Source organism: Chiloscyllium punctatum, chromosome 10 (genome assembly GCF_047496795.1).
Source record: "Chiloscyllium punctatum isolate Juve2018m chromosome 10, sChiPun1.3, whole genome shotgun sequence".
NCBI classification, from domain to species: Eukaryota; Metazoa; Chordata; class Chondrichthyes; order Orectolobiformes; family Hemiscylliidae; genus Chiloscyllium; species Chiloscyllium punctatum.
Window position 1 is genome coordinate 103661709 of NC_092748.1, and position 22980 is coordinate 103684688.

The 22980-nt window shown below is 41.3% G+C and overlaps 1 protein-coding gene across 2 annotated transcripts in view; it reads left to right on the forward strand.

Annotated features, from left to right (window-relative positions):
- The window catches only part of LOC140482415 (contactin-associated protein-like 5), an 878213-nt gene that overhangs the window by 779349 nt on the left and 75884 nt on the right, over positions 1-22980 (forward strand). For both annotated transcript variants that reach the window (XM_072579896.1, XM_072579897.1), the window contains one exon: positions 21629-21847. In XM_072579896.1, the coding sequence (XP_072435997.1) occupies positions 21629-21847 (219 nt within the window). The remainder of the gene's footprint in view (positions 1-21628; positions 21848-22980) is intronic.

Here is a 22980-nt window from a genome sequence, read left to right on the forward strand (position 1 = left end):
TCCTTGTATCTTGTGACTCACAGCATTTTCAAATGTACACGTAAACAGAGCTTGAACTTGAGCAGGAAGACAGATGGGGACAGGTAAGACCCAGCCTTCACCTGATTAAAATGATAAGGAGGACCCAGTGTTGGAATGGAGTGGACAAAGTTAAAAATCATACAGCACCAAGTTATAGTCCAACAGGTTTATTTGGAAGCACTAGCTTTCAAAACGCTGCTCCTTCATCAGGTAGCTGCCTGATAAGGGAGCAGCGCTCTGAAAGCTAGTGCTTACCAAATAAACCTGTTGGACTATAACCTGGTGTTGTGTGATTTTTAAGGAGAAAGTGAGGACTGCAGATGCTGGAGATCAGAGCTGAAAAATGTGTTGCTGGAAAAGCGCAGCAGGTCAGGCAGCATCCAAGGAGCAGGAGAATCGATGTTTCGGGCATGAGCCCTTCATTCCTGAAGAAGGGCTCATGTCCGAAACATCGATTCTCCTGCTCCTTGGATGCTGCCTGACCTGCTGCGCTTTTCCAGCAACACATTTTCAGTTGTGTGATTTTTAACCCTGATAAAAATGCACACAGGGACTTTCTGGAAGAAGTCATTTTGTCATCATCCAGAGTAGGAATACTGGCTGATTTTAATCCTAATCACCTCCCCCTAAATGCTTAAGCAACTTTGAGGATTGCTATGTTACCACGAGATCAACTAACTCAGTAAAGGTTCCAGTTGCATCAAGTACTTCTATAACTGCACCATTTTTGTTTTTATTTCAAAGTTACACCACTTGTGATAATTCACTCATGTTTCTTCTTGATTAAGTCTTAATGTATTGTATATAGTTGGCCATTCTTGGAAAAACCTTGTCTCCCATGTATCAATCCAGCTCTACCTTTGCAGTTTCCCCCATTCCTCACTCTCAGTCATGAATGTGATGAGCCAGTGTCAGTCTGGCTCCACTATTAACACCATGAGGATTACTGTCAGCCCAATATTGAATTGGAACCAAAAACAGAATTTGTTGGTAAAGGCCAGCAGGTCTGCTAGCATCTGTGGAGACAAAGGAAGTGTCACAGGACCTGATATGTTAACTGTAATTTCTCTCCACAGATGCTTGCCAGACCTGCTGAGTTTTTCCAACAATTTCTGTTTTTGTTTCTAATTTCCAGCATTTGGAGTTCTTCCAGATTTTTATTCAATACTGAACTGGGCCAGCTATACAAATACTGCGGCTGCTGTAAGAGGTCATGGTCTGGGGATCCAGAGGCAAGTAACTCACATCCTGAGGGATGTTCGTATAATCACCGATTTAATGAATGGTCTTACAGTGTTGCTGTATCTAAATACATCATTACACTCCACATCAAACATAGTAATGGCTCAAAATGGGGACATTCCTCACTGTTGATTTGTCATTTTTAAAGGGTTTGTTTTGGACTCCTTATAGTCAATATTGTTTCTTCCCAAAACTTAACAATTCAAGCAGATTGAAAACAAGCTTACTTTTCTTTTTAAGTTTACTTCTCTTCCAAATTCTCCATGTTCTTGTTCCTGTATGTGGTGCCTTTCAGTTGGTACAGCTATGGCAACCTTTGCTGTTGTCTGCTCTTTAAGCTGTAGGCGCTTTAAAGAGACTTTGCAGATAACACTTGAGTTCAAAACTCTGAGAGGATTTGATGTTTCTGTATGTTCTTATCCCCAAAAGTATTAAAATCAGAGAATTAAAGCAAACAACTATGAGGAGATTCACAATGAAAGCTGCAGTTTCCAATCCAGCTGGACAACATCATACTAAATTTCTGATTTAACTTAATTTATTTTGAATGTATTTAAGAACAGAAGCTGAACAAACCTAGATATTGTAGTTCAAATATTCTTACCCTTGGTAACCTTACAAAAAAATAATGTTCACAGTCACGGATGTACACGTATATTTTTGTAGATGCCTAAAATTGAATAATATTCATCTCAATTAACAATGTCTATTGTGGCCTGAATCCTGCTGGGAGTGTGTACATAAGGACATAAGTACTAGAAATAAGAGGAGGCAATTTCATGTATCGAGCCTGCGCTGCCATTTAATATCATAACGGTTGATCTAATCTAAGCCTCAACTCCACTTTCCTGCTTGTTTTCCATTACTCTTCAATCCATTATTAATTAAAAATCTGTCTATCTCCTCCTTAAATGTCCCAGCTTCCACTGCAGTCTAAAGTGGTGAATTCCAAATTCACAATGAGAAGTGATGTGTCCTTACTTCTGTTTTAAATCTGCTACCCGTTATCCTCTCCTTCCAGACTGCCCCACATGAGGAATCATCTTTCCAAACCTACTTTGTCAATTCCCTCTTTAGTTATTTAACTCAAGTAGGTTTCCTCTCATCTGCTAAACTCCAGAAAGTAGAGGCCTAATCTGCTCAATCGCTCTTTGTTAGCCAAGTCCTTCATGTTTGGAAAAAATCTAGTGAAACTTCCACTGAACTGCCTCCAGTACAACTACACCCCTTTTCAAGTAAGAATATCAAAATTGTACACTATACTCCAAGTGCCTTATATTTTCCATTCACAGTAAATGCCAAAGTTCTACATGCCTTCTTTATTATCTGCTGTTTGAGATAACTGTGTACACTCGTAGGGAATTGATGCTGCTGTGGTCATCTCAAAAACTCTTAAACTAGACACATATTAGTTTCCCTCACCTCATCTTGGAGAACAGGGCAGGGAGGAGGTTCTACCATGCAGAAAACAATGAGACCCATGGAAGAGGCATTGATATCAGTAGCAAAGAGCTTTGAAGATCATCTAGAAATGTGTTAGTGCATCTTTTCTTTCTTTCGCCAAATAAGTCACATGCTTAATGTGACTACCTGATGGTACACTTAATTCCTATTCATCAAGCCAACCTCTTTAAGATCTGCCATTTTACAACTGACATGCCAACAAGGCGATTGGGCATCTGATTGAACTGCAGTGGATTGGAATTGGAAAGGATCCGTGAGGAATCAGATCACAAAAAGACAAATTAATGTCATAACTCTACTGAAGAGAACAGAGATGATTCTAAATAAGGACAGTTTCTGTATTCCATTAATTGGTGAATTCAATGGATTACATGCCTGAGAGCATCTGGAACAAACTGGAAAGCTTGAAGGACTTTGCAGACATCCATTAATACCAAAGTGGGTGTACAGTTGGATCTTTTTTGCAGGAATCCATGGCACCAGAATGAGCATTGCTCACAAATGTTTGTATTGAGGAAAACAGAACTCTCGTCTCAACTAGTTTTTTCATCTTGGACCATTTGGGAGACCAAACGGATGACAGTTTTGAATCGATCACAGGTGTCTGATATGAGATGTGTCTTTAAGAAGGATTTGTTCTGTCACTTTTTTTAAAAGCAAGTGTTGAAAACTTGGAGATGAGCTGTCCACACTGACTCCAGCTAGTTTTTTTTTAATGAAGTTGGAACAATAGAAGCAGCTTGAAGGAATGGGGCCAAGCTCCCACAGAACCAAGATTTTAGTTTCAGCTTTCAGCAATTGCTGGAGACTTGAAGTTGGATATGGAAGCTCTTATTCCTTTCTCTGTTACAGCTAAAAGTTGGGGTTCTCTTCCTACTGCTAGAATTGCATGTGAGACAATCTATTTTATTGAATTTGCCTTTGCCAAAGGTGTGTTTATGGGATGTTATAATGTTGGAACTGACATTGTTTTGATGTTTCATAGTTAAATAATCTATTATTCTGTTAAATGTTCCAATCGAGTTAAATTATTCCAATTCTTCTTTCTTTGTATTTAAACTACAGTGTAAAAATGAAGTGTGCTTTGCATCAAGCCTAATACATTGACCAATTGGAGGCATCCAGAACAGAATGCCTTACATTTATTTTTTAAAATATGAAAAGGTTGGGGTCTAGGTTAACATCTTAATATGTTTTAAGAGGTTTGATATGGCCCATAACATCTTCTACAGAAGTACTCCCACAGATCAGCAAGAATGTTGCCCCTTAGCCCTGTATGGCATCATGTAGCTGAAATTAAACATGTTGATTCTCCCAGGCAAAGTCTGTTAATGTCGAGGTGGAGTCAACACAGTCCAACATTTGGCAGAAAAAGAGGTGGGGGAAAAGAAGAAGGAGTCAATTATATTCTGAGTAAGAGACATGATTACCACTTGATTGAAGAGGAAATTCAACTTCATCTGGTTTCATCCTGACACATTCTTACACAAGCATAAAATTAACTAGTCTATCAATTGGAAGAACTTCACAATATCTCAAGGTATCACATCTATTTTCTGTCCATTGTAGTGCTATTCATTGCTTGCACTCAATGTGAATTAAAAGGAAAGATGACCACCGACTGTACACATGTGAACCCGACAGTGTGCCACGGCAGTAGCAGCTGCAGAGCTTTCCCATGCTGACACCATTGGACAGCACTTTAACTGAGGACTACTAAAGTCAGGTAGCACTCAAACTAGACACATCATTCCCATATAACATCTCCAAGACAAGATATACTGGCATTGGAGGCAATCCAGAGAAGGTTCTCTCAGCTGATACTGTGTTGTGAAGGGACTGTCTTATGAGGAGAAATTGTCTCCGATAGGCTTATACTCATTTGTCACAAAGCTGGACCCTTATTTTCTAAAAGCTGTTCCTATTCTCAAGGATACTGTGTCCTTGCTTTTTTTTCAGAGGGGTCATAAACCGCTCCTGGTACCAATTAGTCTGGTTTGGTACAGAGATTAAAAGGTATTGAGAGACCTTTTTGCTTATATGTAAACAGATGAGACTTCAGGCCAAAGTGGTCATGTTTTAGAAGTGACCTGAATAATGAAAGGGGAGTGGTCAGCTCTCTAGCAGTTCAGTTTAGAACTAGTTGAGAGTTTAACAGTGAGCTGTGTGGAAACTCTCTCTCTCGCTCTTTCTGCCCTTCTAGTTTCAACCTGTCAGCAGCTGTTCCTTTTTTTAATCTGGTCTTTAAGAGGGTTGCTTATTAGGACTTTTGTGTATATTCACAACAGCAGTAATTAGGTCCTAGTTTGGATTGACTGAGTTCAGTAGGGGTTCTTTATTCTGTTCTTTGTGTTTCATTGTGTAATTTTGTGAATAAATTCCTGTCTGTTCTAAAACCTAGTAGTCAACCTAGTTATCTTACTCCGGGTAACTTCCACTGTATACTTACCGAAACAAATTGCAAAGTTATGGTCTGTGGGTTGCCTGCTCAAGAATCTTTTGAGTGGTCTGGCCTAGTCCAAAACACATTAGAGTTTAGAAAAATTAGTAGTGATCTTTCCAATCATTCAAAATTCTTATGGGACTTTATGTGGTAGATGTCTGTGTGGAGTTTGCACATTCTCCCCGTGTTTGCATCGGTTTTCTCCCACAGTCCAAAGATGTGCAGGTCAGGTAAATTGGCCATGCTAAATTGCCCATTGTGTTAGGTGCATTAGACGGAAATGGGTCTGGATGGGTTACTCTTTGGAGGTCGGTGTGAACCTGTTGGGCCAGATGACCTGTTTCCACACTGTAGGGAATCTAATATGATCAGATGTAGAAAGGTTGTTTCCTCTTTTGGGAGAATCTGTGACCACATAGCTTAAGGCTCCCCCATTTAAGATGGTGATGAGAAGGAATTTCTTCTTTTAAAAGGTAGCAAACATATGAAATTCTTTATCTCAAAGTTGACACGGCTGAGATAGACTTTTAATCTGTAAGGGAATCAAACATTATGGGGGAAAAACAGAGAAAGTTAAGATTTTTTATTCATTCATGGGATGAGGACATCATTTGCCCAGAGGGCAGTTACGAGTCAACCACATTACTGGAGTCACATATAGGCCAGACCAAGTAAGGATGGCAGCTTTCTTCCCTAAAGGACATTAATGAACCAGCTGGATTTTTCCAGTAATGGATTCATGGTCATCGTTAGACTCTTAATTCCAGGTTTTGGTTGAATTCAAATTCCACCATCTGCCATGGTAGGCTTTGAACACAGGTCCCCAGAACATGATCTGGGTCTCTGGATTAACAGTCTAGCGATAATACCACTAGGCCTCTCTTGCTGAGTTTAGGATTATCTGATCGACCGTGACCTCACTGAATGGTGACTCAGACTCAATGGGCTGAAGGGCCTACATTTGCTTCTACCATCAACGTGCTATGAGCTGGACCAGCTACATAACTACTGTAGCTACTGTAACAGGTCAGAGTCAGGGAATTCAGAGGCAAATACCTAACCTCCAGAGGGATGTTCATGTGATACTCCTGCCTCTTACTCAGAATAGGTGTTACAATCTTAACTTTTTAATCCAGTCTCTCTAGAATTTCATTAACTGACAATTTTCAAAAGTGTTTGCCGTCAACATATAAGAGAACTTTGGTCCAACTGAAACAGAATAATGCTGTTGTGGTCTGATGTGCATGTATCTTTATGAAGGTGTGAATTGTAAGAAGGGAAACAATTCTTTTGAGATTTCTCAGCAAGAGAAAGTACAATAAGTGAACCAGGGAAAGGGACGCCAGTGATCTCAAGGCTCAGGACCAATTCCACTTCCTGGAAACACCTGTCAAACCTATTGTCAGAGACTCAGCTTTAGATTTGGGCTCATCAACCATGCAAGGAGCCACAGAACGAATGCCCAGTGACACAGAATTTCTTAGGTGAACAATCACACTCATATTAATGAGTGATTGCTAAAGATGATGACAACTAGTCCCATGATTTGTTAGAGACAAAATAAAACTACAGATGCTGGAATCCAAGGTAGACAAGCCGGAGGCTGGAGGAACACCATAGAATCCCTACAGTGTGGAAACAAGCTTTTTAGCCCAACAAGTCCACATCGTCCTTCCAAACAGTAATCCATCTAGACCCATTTCCCAACGCTCCTATCCTATATTTTACCCCTGACTAATGCACATAACCTACACATCTCTGAACACAGCAAGCCAGGCAGCATCAGGAGGTGGAGAAGTCAATGTTTCAGCTGTAACCCTTCTTCAGGACTGGGGTTGGGAGTTAGGGGAGCTACAGATAAGATTTATTGGCAGTTTGAAGTGCAATGATAGCCATCTCATATACTATACTTAGCTCAAATAGACATTGTATTTCATTTTATCCTTCAATAAAGAATTAGAACAAAGAACAAAGAAAATTTACAGCCCAGGAACAGGCCCTTTGGCCCTTCAAGCCTGAGCCGATCCAAATGTACTGTCTAAACCTGTTGGTCAATTCCTAAGCATTTGTATCCCTCTGCTCCTCACCTATTCATGCATCTGTCCAGACGCATCTTAAATGAATCTACCATACCTGCCTCTACCACCTCTGCTGGCAACGCGTTCCAGACACCCACCACCCTCTGTGTGAAGTACTTGCCACATGTATCCCCCTTAAACTTTCCACCTCTCACCTTGAAAGCATGTCCTCTGGTTATTGAATCCTTCACCCTGGGAAAAACCTTGTCTCTATCCACCCTGTCTATACCCTTCATGATTTTGTAAACCTCAATCAGGTCCCCCCTTAATCTCCTTTTTTCTAGTGAAAATAAACCTAACCTACTCAACCTCTCTTCATAGTGAGTGCCTTCCATACCAGGCAACATCCTTGTAAACCTTCTCTGCACCCTCTCCAAAGCGTCCACATCCTTTTGGTAATGTGGTGACCAGAACTGTACGCAGTATTCTAAATGCAGCCGAACCAATGTCTTGTACAATTTTAACATGACTTGCCAGCTCTTATACTCAATACCCCATCCAATGAAGGCAAGCATACCATATGCCTTCTTGACCACTCTATCCACCTGTTCAGCAACCTTCAGGGTACAATGGACCTGCACTCCCAGATCTCTCTGCCCATCAACTTTTCCCAAGGCTCTTCCACTTATTGTATAATTTGGTCTAGAATTAAACTTGCCTAAGTGCATCACCTCACATTTGTCTGGATTGAAAACCATCTGCCACCTTTCCGCCCAACTTTCCAGTCTATCTATATCGTCCTGTATTCTCTGATAGTCCCTTATGCTTTCTGCTACTCCAACAATTTTTGTGTCATCTGCAAACGTGCTGATCATACCAACAGTGCCCTCTTCCAGATCATTTATGTATATCACAAACAACAGTGGCCCCAATACTGACCTCTGTGCAACCCCACTGGTCACCTTTCTCCATTTCAAGAAACACCCTTCAACTACTACTCTCTGTCTCCTGTTGCTCAACCAGTTTTTTATCCTCCTAGCTAGAACACCCTGCACACCATGTGACTACACCTCCTCCATTACTCTATAATGGGGAACCTTATCAAATGCCTTACTAAAGTCCATGTATATGGCATCAACAGCCCTTCCATCATCTAACAACTTGGTCACTTCCTTGAAGAACTCTTTTAAATTGGTAAGGTACGATCTCCCCCGCACAAAACCAATTTGCCTATCACTGATAAGCCCATTCTTTTCTAAATATAAATAGATCCAATCTCTCAGTATCTTCTCCAGCAACTTCCCCACCACTGATGTCAGGCTCACTGGTCTATAGTTACCCAGAATATCCCTACTACCCTTCTTGTACAGGGGGACAACATGAGCACACTTCCAGTCCACCGGCACCTCACTGTATTTAAGGATACCACAAAAATATCTGTCAGGGCCCCAGCTATTTCCTCTCTTGCCTCCCTCAGCAACCTGGGATAGATCCCATCCAGTCCTGGGGATTTGTCCACCTTAACAACCTTGAGCATACCCAACACATCTTCCCTACTTATGCCAATGTGATCCAGACTAATCAAACTTCTATCTCTAATCTCAAGATTCATCATGTTCCTCTCCTCAGTGAACACTGATGCAAAGTAATCATTCAGAATCTCACCCATTCTCTCAGGTTCGGCACACAGCCTTCCTTCATTATATTTTAGTGGACCAATCCTTTCTCTAGTTACTCACTTCTTATATAAGAATAAAATGCTTTGGGATTTTCCTTAATTCTGCTCGCTAAAGCTATTTCATGACCCCTTTTAGCCCACTTGATTCCTTGTTTAAGACTCGTCCTACTCTTCCGATATTCATCCAGGACCCATTCTGTTCTTAGCTGCCTAGACCTTATGTACGCTGCCCTCTTCCTCTTGGCTAGTCGTACAATTTCTCCTGTCATCTACAGTTCACGAATCTTGCTCTTCCTATCCTTTGCCTTCAACTGGACATGCCTATCCTGCACTACCGTTAACCTATCTTTGAAAGCCTCCCACATCTCAAATGTGGACTTCCCTTCAAATAGCTGTATCCAATCCAAATTTCCCAGCTCCTGCCTAATTTTGATATAATTAGCCTTGGCCCAGTTTAGTACTCTTCCCTTAGGACCACTCTCTTCTTTATCTATGAGTATTCTAAAACTTACAGAATTGTAGTCACTGTTCCCAAAGAAATCCCCTACTGCAACATCTACCACCTGTCCTGGCTCGTTCCCCAGTACCAGGTCCAATATGGCCCCTTCCCTTGTCGGACTTTGACATACTGCTCTAGAAAACTCTCCTGGACGTTTCTTACAAATTCTACCCCATCCAGACCTCTGACGCTAAGTATAGCCCAGCCAATGTTGGGAAAATTAAAGTCTCCCATCACCACTACCCTATTGCCTCTACATCTTTCCATAATCTGTTTACCTATTTGTTCTTCTACCTCACGCTCACTGTTGGGAAGTCTGTAATACAGTCCCGACAATGTAATTGCACCCTTCGTATTTCTCAGCTCCACCCATAATGCCTCACAACCCAAGATCGCCATAGTGTCCTCCTTTAGCACAGCTGTGATATCTTCCCTGACCAGCAATGCAAGTCCATCCCTTCTTTTACTTCCCTCACTGTCCTGTCTGAAGCTTCTATATCCTGGAATACGTAGTTGCTAATCATCATGCCCTTCCCTCAGCCAAGTCTCTGTGATGACAATAATGTCACAATCCCAGGCACCAATCCAAGCTCTAAGTTCATCTGCCTTACATACTATACTCCTTGCATTAAAGTAGATGCATTTCAGGCCACCAGTTCTTTTGCGTTCACCTGCTCTCTGCCTATTTTTCCCTTTATTAATGTTATCTTCATAATTCTTACAGTCTCCAGTCATCACCTCGCTGCCTACTTGTTTTCTCTTCTGGTTCCCAGCCCCCTGCTACATTAGTTTAAAACCTCCCCAACAGCAGTGGCAAAAACTCCCCCAAGGACATCGGTTCCAGTCTGGTTCAGATGTAGACTGTCCCTTGTAATACTGGATTAGTGGTGCTGGAAGAGCACAGCAGTTCAGGCAGCATCCAACGAGCAGCGAAATCAACGTTTCGGGCAAAAGCCCTTCATCAGGAATTTCAGCATCTGCAGTCATTGTTTTTACCTTGTCCCTTGTAATAGTCCCACCTTCCCCAGAACCGGTCCCAATGTCCAACAAATCTGAACCCCTCCCTCCTACACCATCTCTCAAGCCATGTGTTCATCCTGCCTATTTTTTCATTTCTATGCTGGCTAGCACGTGGCACTGGTAGTAATCCTGAGATCACAACCTTTGAGGTCCCTCCCCTTTAACTTCTCTCCCAGCTCCCTGAATGAGCTCAGGACCTTGTCTCACTTTCTACTTACATCATTGGTGCCTATATGCACCAAGACAATTGGCTGTTCACCCTCTCCTTTTAGAATGCTCTGCAGCCAATCAGTGACATCCCTTACCCGAGCATTTTTATCATAAATCCTTCTGATTGATTGATGCACTTGCAGCAAAGAGAAGAATATAACAAATACCAGAAGCACTGATTGTTCATTTTGAGTTCGTTGTGATGCAGTGCTGATGACTGGAACTATTACCCAAGTCCTAATTTCTATTTATTCCAGTGGTATAGTTTTTCATCATTCTTTGAGATATTCTCTCAGCGCTGGAAAAAGCTCTTATTTCTCCCTGATCATTACATTCTAAAATGGGTACAGAGTATGATATTGTCCTGTAATACATCGAGAAACAAAATCCAACATCACTGCAGTAAAATGAAAGTTTAATACCACCTCACTTCAAATCACAGGATTCAGTTGTGATGACATCGAAGCACCCTCCCCTCACTGTACAAAATAACTCACTTCAAACAGCAGAAAATTGCACCCACCCCCAAATTCCATTTATATCATGCAGAATACTGCAGGTTGAAATGTGTTTCAAGGATGTAACATATTTCAAGGTTGATGAACTGTGACACAAATACAACAACAATTTCTATTCTCATTTCAGTTTTCCAGAGTTTTGAGTTTTTCTGTGGTTTGGAAGCATTCAAGCATTCTGGATATTTTCTGTGAAATGACTTAATCACCACAATGTGTTGTTACCTTGTGACAGTCACTGAATTGTCCTCTAGGTTCTTGCAATTACCCATTCATTTTCTTCAGTACTATAATATAGATGTAATGGAGAAACTATTCAACCTTCATTCAGTCATTGGAAGCTGTTTTGTAAAGAAGACAAACTCATGGTCATGACATAAAAAGCAATAGCAACATACATGGTGTTTTGGTGTTCCTGTGGTGCAGTGGGTAGCTTTCTTTTAAGCCCTTATGCTGAAAGTTGATGTTCAAGTCTTTTTCCAGGATTCAACTTGCATATCTTTCTAACATATATCAATAACAAGTGATTTGCAATGCTTGGTTAACCATGCAATGAAATGCAAGCATCCAGCAATGGTACTCACAGCTTTGGATTACAAGATGCCTGATGATGTCACAATCTAAAACTCCTTTGGATTGAGTTGGTTGAGTTTCTAGTTGTATCTGTTAACTGAGTGGGTAGTGGGGTTCAATTAAATGATGCGTGATCCTCATTCTGACTTGATTGGATTCATAGAACATAGATCAGTACAGGCCCTTTCGCCCTCGATGTTGTGCTGACTTTTTATCCTGCTCGAAGATCAGAATAACCGACGTACCCTTCATTGGACTATCTTCCATGTGCCTTTCCAAGAGTTGCTTAAATGTCCCTAATATATCTGACTCTACTACCACTGCCGGCATTCCATGCACCTACCATTCTCTGTGTAATGAACCGACCTCTGACATCTCCACCTTCTACCAACTACCTTAAAATTATGACATCTTATGATATCCATTTCCACCTTAGGAAAGAGTCTCTGGCTATCCACTCTATCTATGCCTCTCATCATCTTATACACCTCTATCAAGTCACCTCTCATCCTTTCTCGCTCCAATAAGAAATGTCCTAGTTCCCTCAACCTTTCTTCATAAGACATGCCCTCCAGTCCAGGCAGGATTCTGGTAAATCTCCTCTGCACCTGCTCTAGAGCTTCCACATCCTTCCTATAATGAGGCGACCTATATTGAACGCAATATTCCAAGTGTGGTCTAACCAGCTTTATAGAGTTGCAACATAATCTCGCAGCTCTTCAACTCAATCCCCCGCTAATGAATTCCAACACACCATATGCCTTTTTGACAACCCTACCAACTTGGGCGGCCACTTTGAGGAACCTATGGACATGGACCACAAGATCCCTCTGTTCCTCCACTCTGCCAAGAATCCTGCCTTTAACCCTGTATTCTGCATTCAAATTCAACCTTTCAAAATTAATCATGTCACACTTTTCCAGGTTGAATTCCATCTGCCACTTATCAGCCCAGTTCTGCATCCTGTCAATGTCCTGTTACAAGCTAGGTTCTTCACTCAGCGAGTCGTAAGTTCATGGAATGCCCTGCCAGTAGCAGTAGTGGACTCTCCCTCTTTATGGGTATTTAAGCGGGCATTGGATAGGTATATGGAGGATAGTGGGTTAGTGTAGGTTAGGTGGGCTTTGATCGGCGCAACATCGAGGGCTGAAGGGCCTGTACTGCGCTGTATTCTTCTATGTTCTATGTTCTAACAGCCCTCTACACCATTTACTACTCCACCAACCTTTGTTTCATCAGCAAACTTATTAACCTACCCTTCCTCATCTAAGTCATTTATAAAAATCACAAAGGGCAAAGGTCCCAGAACTGATGCCTGCAGAACACCACTGGTCACCAAGCTCCAGGCTGAATACCTTCCATTTATTATTGCCTTTCCAGACAGTCACATTACATTGTATCCAATGCCTCCATACTACTGAATGAGCCAACCATGGGAAACCTTATCAAACGCCTTGCTAAAATCCATGTACACCACATCCACTGCTCCACCTTTATCAATGTGTTTTGTTACATTCTCAAAGAACTCAATAATGTTTGTGAGGCATGATCTGACTCAGAAACTGCATCCGTGCTGTACATATAGTGGACCTCATGACACTATGGGTTGCATTCTACTGTTGGGCACAGAAATGGCGAGAGTGGAATCTTCCACACAGCAAAACCAAGGAGTCTTATCCTACTTGAACAAAGAAATATGTTTTAAATCTTAATATAAAAAAGGAAATCGAGAAAGGGAGGAAACGTAATGATCAAATCTCAGAGTCTACTGAAATCATGACCACCAAGAGTTAGGTCATGACTCACAAGAGACCATTAATGAAAGAGTGCAGAGCATTTGTGGCACTGAGGTTACAGAGATGGGGAAGGGTAAGGATATGGAGGGATTTCAATCTAGCAATGGAAGTTTTGAGTCAGACCATGAGTCAGTGTAGATCAGTGAATCCAGAAGTGGTGATTGATTGGGACTTATTGTGAGTTTGGATATGGGAAACCAAACATTACATTTACATTGACATGAGAATTCATGCCACCTTGTTACAATATGAGTAAGATTTTAATTATTTCAAAATTAAGTCATTTATACAGTTATAATTAGGCATTTGGATGGTGTCAAATTGGGCTTAAGACAAAATATTAGGCTCATTCCAGTGGCTTCTCCAATAAACTGTTCTAAATTTACATTAGGATGAACTTCAAATGAGTTTATTCTCACAATTTTCTCCTTCAATCCTATGTTAACGGTAGCAAAGGTAAAGTTTGGTACGTCATCTTAGTTTTATCAGAAGATAGGGCTGTTCTGTCATTAGAGAGAGAAATGATTGGTGGTAGTTTAACCTGAGGATCAGGTAAGGGGAGAGGATGAAAAGGTGGTACCTTTAAACCAGATGGCCTCCTTCTTCAAGGACCGCAATATCCCCCCAGACGTGGTCGACGATGCCCTCCACCGCATCTCTTCCACTTCCCGCTCCTCCGCCCTTGAGCCCCGCCCCTCCAACCGCCACCAGGTCAGAACCCCACTGGTCCTCACCTACCACCCCACCAACCTCCATGTACAGCGTATCATCCGCCGTCATTTCCGCCACCTCCAAACGGACCCCACCACCAGGGATATATTTCTCTTCCCTCCCCTATCAGCGTTCCGAAAAGACCACTCCCTCCGTGACTCCCTCGTCAGGTCCACACCCCCCACCAACCCAACCTCCACTCCCGGCACCTTCCCCTGCAACAGCAAGAAATGCAAAACTTGCGCCTACACCTCCCCTCCCCCCCCCCCCCACCCCCCCTTACCTCCCTCCAAGACCCCAAGGGATCCTTCCATATCCGCCACAAATTCACCTGCACCTCCACACACATCATCTATTGCATCCGCTGCACCCAATGTGGCCTCCTCTATATTGGGGAGACAGGCCGCCTACTTGCGGAACGTTTCAGAGAACACCTCTGGGACACCCGGACCAACCAACCCAACCACCCCGTAGCTCAACACTTCAACTCCCCCTCCCACTCCACCAAGGTCATGCAGGTCTTTGGACTCCTCCATCGCCAGACCATAGCAACATGACAGTTGGAGGAAGAGCACCTCATCTTCCACCTGGGAACCCTCCAACCACAAGGGATGAACTCAGATTTCTCCAGTTTCCTCATTTCCCCTCCCCCCCCACCTTGTTTCAATCAAATCCCTCGAACTCAGCACCATCTTCCTAACCTGCAATCTTCTTCCTGACCTCTCCGCCCCCACCCTCATCTTGACCTCCTTCCACCAGTCGCATTTCCAACACCCCTCCCCCAAGTCCCTCCTCCCTACCTTTTATCTTAGCCTGCTGGACACACTTTCCTCATTCCTGAAGAAGGGTTTATGCCTGAAACGTTGATTCTCCTGTTCCTTGGATGCTGCCTGACCTGCTGTGCTTTTCCAGCAACACATTTTCACCTTTAATGGGTAACCTCATTCAGCGAGGGGATTGAATCAATACTGTTGACTTCATTCTACGTCGTAAACCACTCATCCAGCCAACTGAGGTAACCATCTCCCTAATGCCAGTGCAACTAGTGTAAGAGTTAAGTTTTGACAAACATCATTTTAATGGTCAACAAAATTTTCTGTACATAGCACCTAGTATACAACAGGATCTCTGCTATCTAAATGCACAATTAACTTTTCCAATTACATTGGGTCTGCAACATTAAAATACACCTTCCAGCTGAGCAGATCTCTGCTGGCCCTGTATAAGCCTTCTCCTACCTTTATTCATGTACTTCTATCAGCGTATTTTACTATTCATTTTTTCTGATACAACTTATCTAGTTTCCCATTAAATGAACCAATTCTATTGAACAGGTCATGTTTGCGGTAACGATTTGCTGCCATTCTATGTATGAAGCAGTTTGTCCTAAGTTCCCCACTGATGACAATCTTTACTCATCTCCTTTGATTCTGGAGTCTTTCATAATTGGAAACACTTATCTAGTTCTAAGCTATAAAGCCATTTCATGATCATAAAGACTTCTATGGGATCAATCACCAAGCTTTCAATTTCTGTACAAGAGCATGTGCAGCCTTTTCTGATCAGGATATTCTTGTAGTTCTGCTATCAGCCTTGTGGTTCCTTTGTATACCTTCTCTGATGCTTTTGTAGATAATATTGATATGACAACTGCGCACAATATTCCAATTGCAGTTGAATCAAAGTTTAATGTAGTCTAAACATAATTATATGGCTTTTCAATTCTTTTTCCTTGCAAAATACGCTTTCTGCTTATTTGCATTATTTGTGGGCTTCTTAGCCGTCACATTGGACTTTATTTTCCAATGAATCATAATGACAATCATATTGCCACTCTGCTTCTACTTTTTTCTCTGTTAAGAAAGAGCTCCGCATTCCTGGTTGGAAGTTTTTTATCTTGGCTTCTCCATTAAATCAAACAAATCCCTTTGTTTGGGGATCATCTGGGATGTCAAGCTGTGCCACTTTTCAATGGGATTATTTAATGCATTCTGTTAATTAAATGTCCAACAACACAGGCAGCCACTTATTTAACTGTGATGGGAATGTATCTAAGATATGTGAAGTGAGGGTGCCAGACGGGCAGGCTGCTGGATGGACAGAGTGCCAGGTGGGTAGGGGATTAGATGGTTCAAGTTCCAAGACATAAGGCTTTGTGAAAGATAAAAGTTTGTGAAAGATAAGGGATGGAGTGTTGAGTGAAGGTCATTATAGATGCCGTATCCAGTGGAGGAGAAGCATGTTGGGTTCTGGGAGTTAGGGAACTAGCAGAGTGTGGGTGGAGGGGGGAGAGGGGGAGGGTGCAGGATTGTCTGGTCACGATCCAGGTGTTACAAGAAGTTTGGGGAAAATGTAGTTGGAAGTGTACATGGCAAGCTGGGGGTATCAACATAAAAGAAGTAACCCAGAACTCACACTGAGTTTTTAATTGTCCACCTTTTCCAAGGCATTTAAATTGGCTGCAGCAGAACCCACTTAGCTGGCTGATTTAAATGGGCACTTGCAGAGATTTCCAAGGCAAGGGCATTGCCAATTGTTAAATCCAGTTTCTTGGCAATTCCCTCAGCATCTACTGTGTTGGGGATTCCACAGGTTCCTGTCAACTGGCATCCATGCTGCAGAGTTCTGGCCATCAGAAAATTAAGCCCACCATTTTTAGTAATTTTCCTGTCTCCATACGTGAGGATCTTTCATTCTTTCCAACATTTGGTCATAATGTTGAAATATCATATAGCCTCCTTTTCCTTCATTCCAACACGCAGTTCCTCTTATGTGCCTACATCACACCCATTCTGTAAGTTTATTGATTATAATCTTTTATTTTGTAACTTATACCTTAGTATTGACTATACTTCCAAATTTATATATAAATGTATAAACTTACATGTACAAATGTGTATAGGTTTGGAACAGAAATCAACCACTCAGCCCCTTGAGTTTCCTCCCTTCAATATGTTTGTGGTTATCTGATTACTCCACATTTCCACCTACCTTTGATAATCTTTCAGTCACTTGGTTAATAAAAATTTGTGTCCTTCCACTTTAAAAATAACCAAGGACTATGTTTCCACTGCCTTCTAAGGAAAAGATAATCAAAACTTCACCTCTCTATCAGAGAAAAAAAAACTCATCTCTGACTTAATTGGGTGACACCTCATTTTAAACTGTGACCTCGTGTTCTAGATTCTCAAAAAAGAAAATTATATTCATTTCCACTACTCAGAATCTTAAATGTTTTACTCAAATCATCTTTCATTCTTTGAAACACCTAGCCTGTCTAGCCTTTCCTTATGAGACAATCCAACCATTCCACTTTTGATTACATTTATATCCTTCCTTAAATAAGGTCACTAATACCATGTGCAGTACATCAGATATGATTTCACCAATGCCCTGTGTCACATTGAATGATATTTCTACTTTTGTACTAAATTCCCCTCACAATAATTACTTGAAGATATCCTGCATTCTAGCCTTTTGAGATTCACAAACTAGGTCACCCACGTCCCTCTCTATCTCACAGCTCTACAGCCCCAAGCTGATTTTTCATGCCAAAATGGACAATTTAATATTTTCCCACATCCAATTCCATTAGCCAGATTTTTGCCCACTCACTTAACCTCTCTATAGCTTTTAATAGCCTTCTTATAGCCTCTTCAGTGAAACCAACTTTCCCATGGCTGATCATTATAACACAGCATCTTGCTCTCATGCCCACTTATCTGTCCTTGGCATGCAGCAATATTCCAGCGAATCATAGCACAAACCAGAGAAGTAACATCTCATCTTCAAACTAGTCAGTTTACAACCTTTTGTGCTCAATATTGCATTCAGCACCTTCAAATTGTGAACCCATTTCTTTTCGCTTTATTTGTTACATTCTCTTTCACCTTCTTTCCCCTTCCATCACCCTAGCAGGACTGATTGTTCTTTCATGTCTGGCAGTTAGACACATGTTTGCTCTGCCTTCCTCATATTCTGATCACTTAATCTGAACCATCAACATCTTTTCTCATCCAGCACTCTAACCCCTTCCACCATTGCACAAATGCTGCCCACTCCACGCGTCACTTTAGCTCTGATCAAGAATCATTGAGACTCGAAACGATAGCTTACATTCTTTGCATGGATGTTACCTGACCTGTTGGGATCTCCAGCATTGTTTGTTTCCAGTACAGTTTCCAGCATCCATAAAAATTTGCTGTTACTTCCTGACCCATCTGTGTGTCACCAGCAAAACTGGCAACTATGCCTTTAGTTCCTTCCTTAAGATGATGAGACTTTGTAATGGAAGTAGGCCATTTGGCTTATCTTTTTGCTCTGACATTCAATTGATGCCACTTTCCTGCCTTCCCCAATACCCTTGATTCCTGTATTGATTAAAACTTTATCTCTTTCCATCTTGAAAGCACTTTGTGACCCTCTCTCTCCAGTCCTCAGCAGGAAAGAATTCTGCAGATTTACTCCCCTCATGCAAGTAATTTAGATAAATGGCAAACTATTAATGTCCAAGGATTACCACTGATCCATGTGGTAAACTATTCATTAACCTTGCTAACCTGAATAAGACTAATTGATATCAACTGCTTCCTGTCAGCCAGCCAACCTTCTGTCCATGTCAATATTCTCCATCCTGACCTTTTATTTATGCAATAATCTTTTATGTGGCGCTTTAGCAAATACCTGCTGGAAATCTAAGCACAGTACACATACAGGTTTCCTTTCATTCAAAACACATGTTACATCCTCAAAGAATGCCAACAAATTGGTTAAATATGATTACCCATTCAGAAAACTATGTTACCTTTGCCTGATTACCTTGGACTTTTCAAATGCCCTTTTATAAATATTTTATAACAGCTTTCAATATTTTCCCTGTGATGAATGATGAGCTAACTTTTTTTATTACAGAATCATAGAGATGTACAGCATGGAAACAGACCCTTCAGTCCAACTCATCCATGCCAACCAGATATCCTAAATTAATCTAGTCCCATTTGTTAGCACTTGACCCCTCTAAATCCTTCCTATGCAGATGCTTTTTAAATATTGTACCAGCCTTCCCTACTTCCTCTGGTAGCTCATTCCAAATACGCACCACCCTCTACATGAAAAAGTTGTCCCTTAGGTCCCTTTTAAATCTTTCCCCTCTCATCTTAAACCTATGTATTCTAGTTCTGGACTCCCCCACCTCAAGGAAAATACCTGATGATTCTATAAACCTCTATGACATCATTCCTCAGCCTCCAACACTCCAGGGAAATCAGCCCCAGCCGATTCAGCCTGTCCCTAAAGCTCAATCCCTCCAACCTTGGAAACAACTTTGTAAATCTTCACTCGTGGGAAATGGCCTTCATTTATTGTCCATGCCTGGCTCCCCATGAGAGGTTGGTGAACTGCCTCCTTGAACTGCTTCAGTCCACGTGCTATAGATTGATCCACAATGCCCGTAAGGAGGGAAATCCCAGATTTAGACCCAGCAACACCAAAGGAATGGTGAAATATTTCCAAGTCAGGATGATGAATGGCTTAGAGGAGAACTTGCAGATGATGGAAATCCCATGTATCTGCTGCTCTTGTTCTTCAAGAAGCAAGTGGTCGTGGGTTCAGAAGGTGCTGTTTCAGGATATTTGGTGAATTTCAGCCATGCATCTTGCAGATAGTACATACTGAGTATCGGTGGTAGAGGAAGTGGATGTGGTGCCAATCAAGCGGACTGCTTTGTTCTGGATAGTGTCGAGTTTCTTGAGGGTTGATGCAGCTCTACCCATCCAAGCAAATGGGGAATATTCTGTCACACTCCTGACTTGTGCCTGTGGGCTTTGTGGAGTCAGATGGTAAGTTACTTGCTGTAGTATTCCAAACCTCTGACCTGCTCTTTTCGCCACTCCGTTTATCTGGTAAACCCTCAGATTTCTGATCAATGGTAACCCCCAGGATATTGATAATGGTGGATTCACTGTAGTTTTTAGAGCTGTAGTATCCTGCTTTCTGTCAACCACAAGTTGTGTTTTTACTATGAAGTCCAATTTACCTTTGTAAATGCTGACTAGCAGTAGTCCTGACACCTTCCCATCGTGTATAGGTAGGGCTGAAACCTTTGATGATATTCAACAGCTGCATGACCTTGAATGAGTCCTATGAACATTCCTGTACGTGCCACAGATGGCACAATCAAAACTTGTTTTCTATACTTGTAAGCAGCTTGTTTCCTGTATCTGTTTTTCTGTGCTGGCTTTGTTACACTGAATAAAAGAAAGTTTTGTTCCACATTTTTGGACTTCATCTCTGACTGGGATCGTGAACGGTGCCAGGAACAAACCTAAGCTTTTAAACCAGCCATCAATCAAAGGGTTCCCAAACTGCAGAAGGATGTGAAGCTCATTGCTGTCTCATCTTTCCTTTTCCATCTTTTATATTACTTCATAGTTGTTCATATTTCAGTCCTTTGTTTTTCTTCCTTTTTCATCTCTTATTATTACTCAACGAATGTTCCTATCTGAGTAAATTAATATTAACAAGTCTTCTTTAGACTGCATTTAACCCAAAAGAACTGCTTGGATACATCCTGTGATCCAAGACACATGGTAAATGCCATTTGATAACTTTCGTTAGGCTAAATAATTGTTCCAAATCTTTCTTCCACAAGCAAAATATTGCATTTGCTGGAAATATGTAATAATCAGCGAAAATTCTGGAACTACTCAGCAGATCAGACTACAGTTTTGGAGAGAGTAGCAGAGTTAGTGTTTCAGATTATGGTGGTATGTTCATAGACAGACAGTGAGAAAGCTACCTTACAGAGGGCAAACTGTAGATCTAAGTACTGTCAAGTGTGGTCTCAGGGCTCCTAATTTTCCCACATTTAAGGAGCAGTGTTAGATTCCTCAAGAATGTATGGCTTTCAATATTGATCTTCTGGTCGTAAACCTGATGATAAATGCTCTCTTGATAGTAATGAGCTTTTCTTGCCAATGGCCTCAGAGTGTCATTGAGAAAGTTAGAATGACACACAAGCAAATTTGATTAAAATTCTGATGAATTTACAATTAAGGGACTGCAGCCTGTGAAAAATTGACTTCAACATTTTCTATTCCTCCTTAAGTCTAATTAACAATCAATTTCTCGCTGCACTTTGTACTTAGGACGTGAAGTGAATCAATGCAAGGGTTGATGCTGTGCATGAATAGTTTAAGGAATGGTTAACAAAACTGACTGTTAAGATAGTATTTATTTAAATCTTTGCAACTTCTAGCTTCGTTATACATAGGAGGATCATATGGATAAACAAAATGTATTTTAACAAATGCTGTAGCTGATTGCAATCCATAATGTGTGGGCAGTTATAAGTGTTAATTTGAATTTAATTAACTTGTTGTCGACTTTTATCATGTCCTGCAACTGACTAATTTCACATGATGTTTAATTCATGTTGCAGACAGTGATAATCTAGATAAAGAGACGCACAGAGCGAACACAGAAGGCTTCGTTGGCTGCCTGTCAGCAGTTCAGTTCAATGGGATTACTCCTCTGAAAGTTGCGTTACAAAATTCAGGTTCTCCTTTAGTCTCCATAAAAGGGCGTTTTGTTGAATCAAGTTGTGGATCTGCCCTCAGGAGCGAATCAACAGCAATCACCACATCACACTCTCTAACAGGTAATTTAAATAAGAACAACCAATAATTTGAAGGTAATGATTTGGAATCAAATATTCAACTATGATTTACCAATCATCTGGTATACCTCGACTATCTCAGTACTAATTGGCCAATTATGAAAATATGTGCACGTTCATTTTATGTTGTATGGAACTATATAAGAGACTGCCATCTTTCTAACAGAAGATCGCAAAACCTTTTTGCTAAGGCCCCATTTCTCCTCTTTGTTAACTTTTCTGCTTTCTCAGAAAGTGTACATTTGACAAAAGAATGCTCAAATAATTGACTTGTGAGACCATTTCAGAGGGAAATTAAGAATTCACCACTTATCTCTGAGTCTGGAGGCGTATGTGAACAGCAGTAGATAAGGACAGCAAGTTTCCTTCCCAAATGACACCTGTCAATCAGTAAGTTGGGTTTTTCAAGACAAACCAGTTGTTCCGTGGTCATAATTAATAACACAAGCTTTTCATTCCATATTATTGTGTTAAGTTCATTTCAAATACCCAGCTCTATTTGAAATTTCAATTACAATGGCTATATCCTATCAGAAATTGTCTAAGTATAGGTTTTAGTCAGATTCATAGAGGGTTTCTCTTTATGAGACATAATGTGTTGACCTCTGCCCAGAACTTTCCGGATCACTGCCACTGAAACCATCTTTAAAGCCCAGCCATGCACCTGGTTAAGCATTGGCAGTCTACAGGTGCCCTGTACAGTTCGTGTCAATTAATCCCATTATGAGGGACAGAGGGAATTTGCACTCTGCTTTGCCACCAGGCAACTGGATGTTGGGTTGGAGAGGGGTACATGCCCATGAAGTATGCCCAGGTATGTTGGTTACTTATGAAAGTCTGCAGGAGCAAACTCTGACTTTCAGGTCAGGCATTCTTACCACCTAGTTCCTATGTGTGTGTGACTGAATGGAAAATTACATATGAATGAAGCATGATGATGTATTAATGAGGATTTAAATGCATGCTAATGCAGAGAGGTCTTTGACATGCACTAGATCTCACCATACAGAACTTGGTTAAACTTTCTGTTCTTGATGTTGGAAGCTCCTTACCACCAAACTCATGGAATCCTCCCAACTTTCTCCCAACTAATGCACACATTGTTCAGTGCTTGG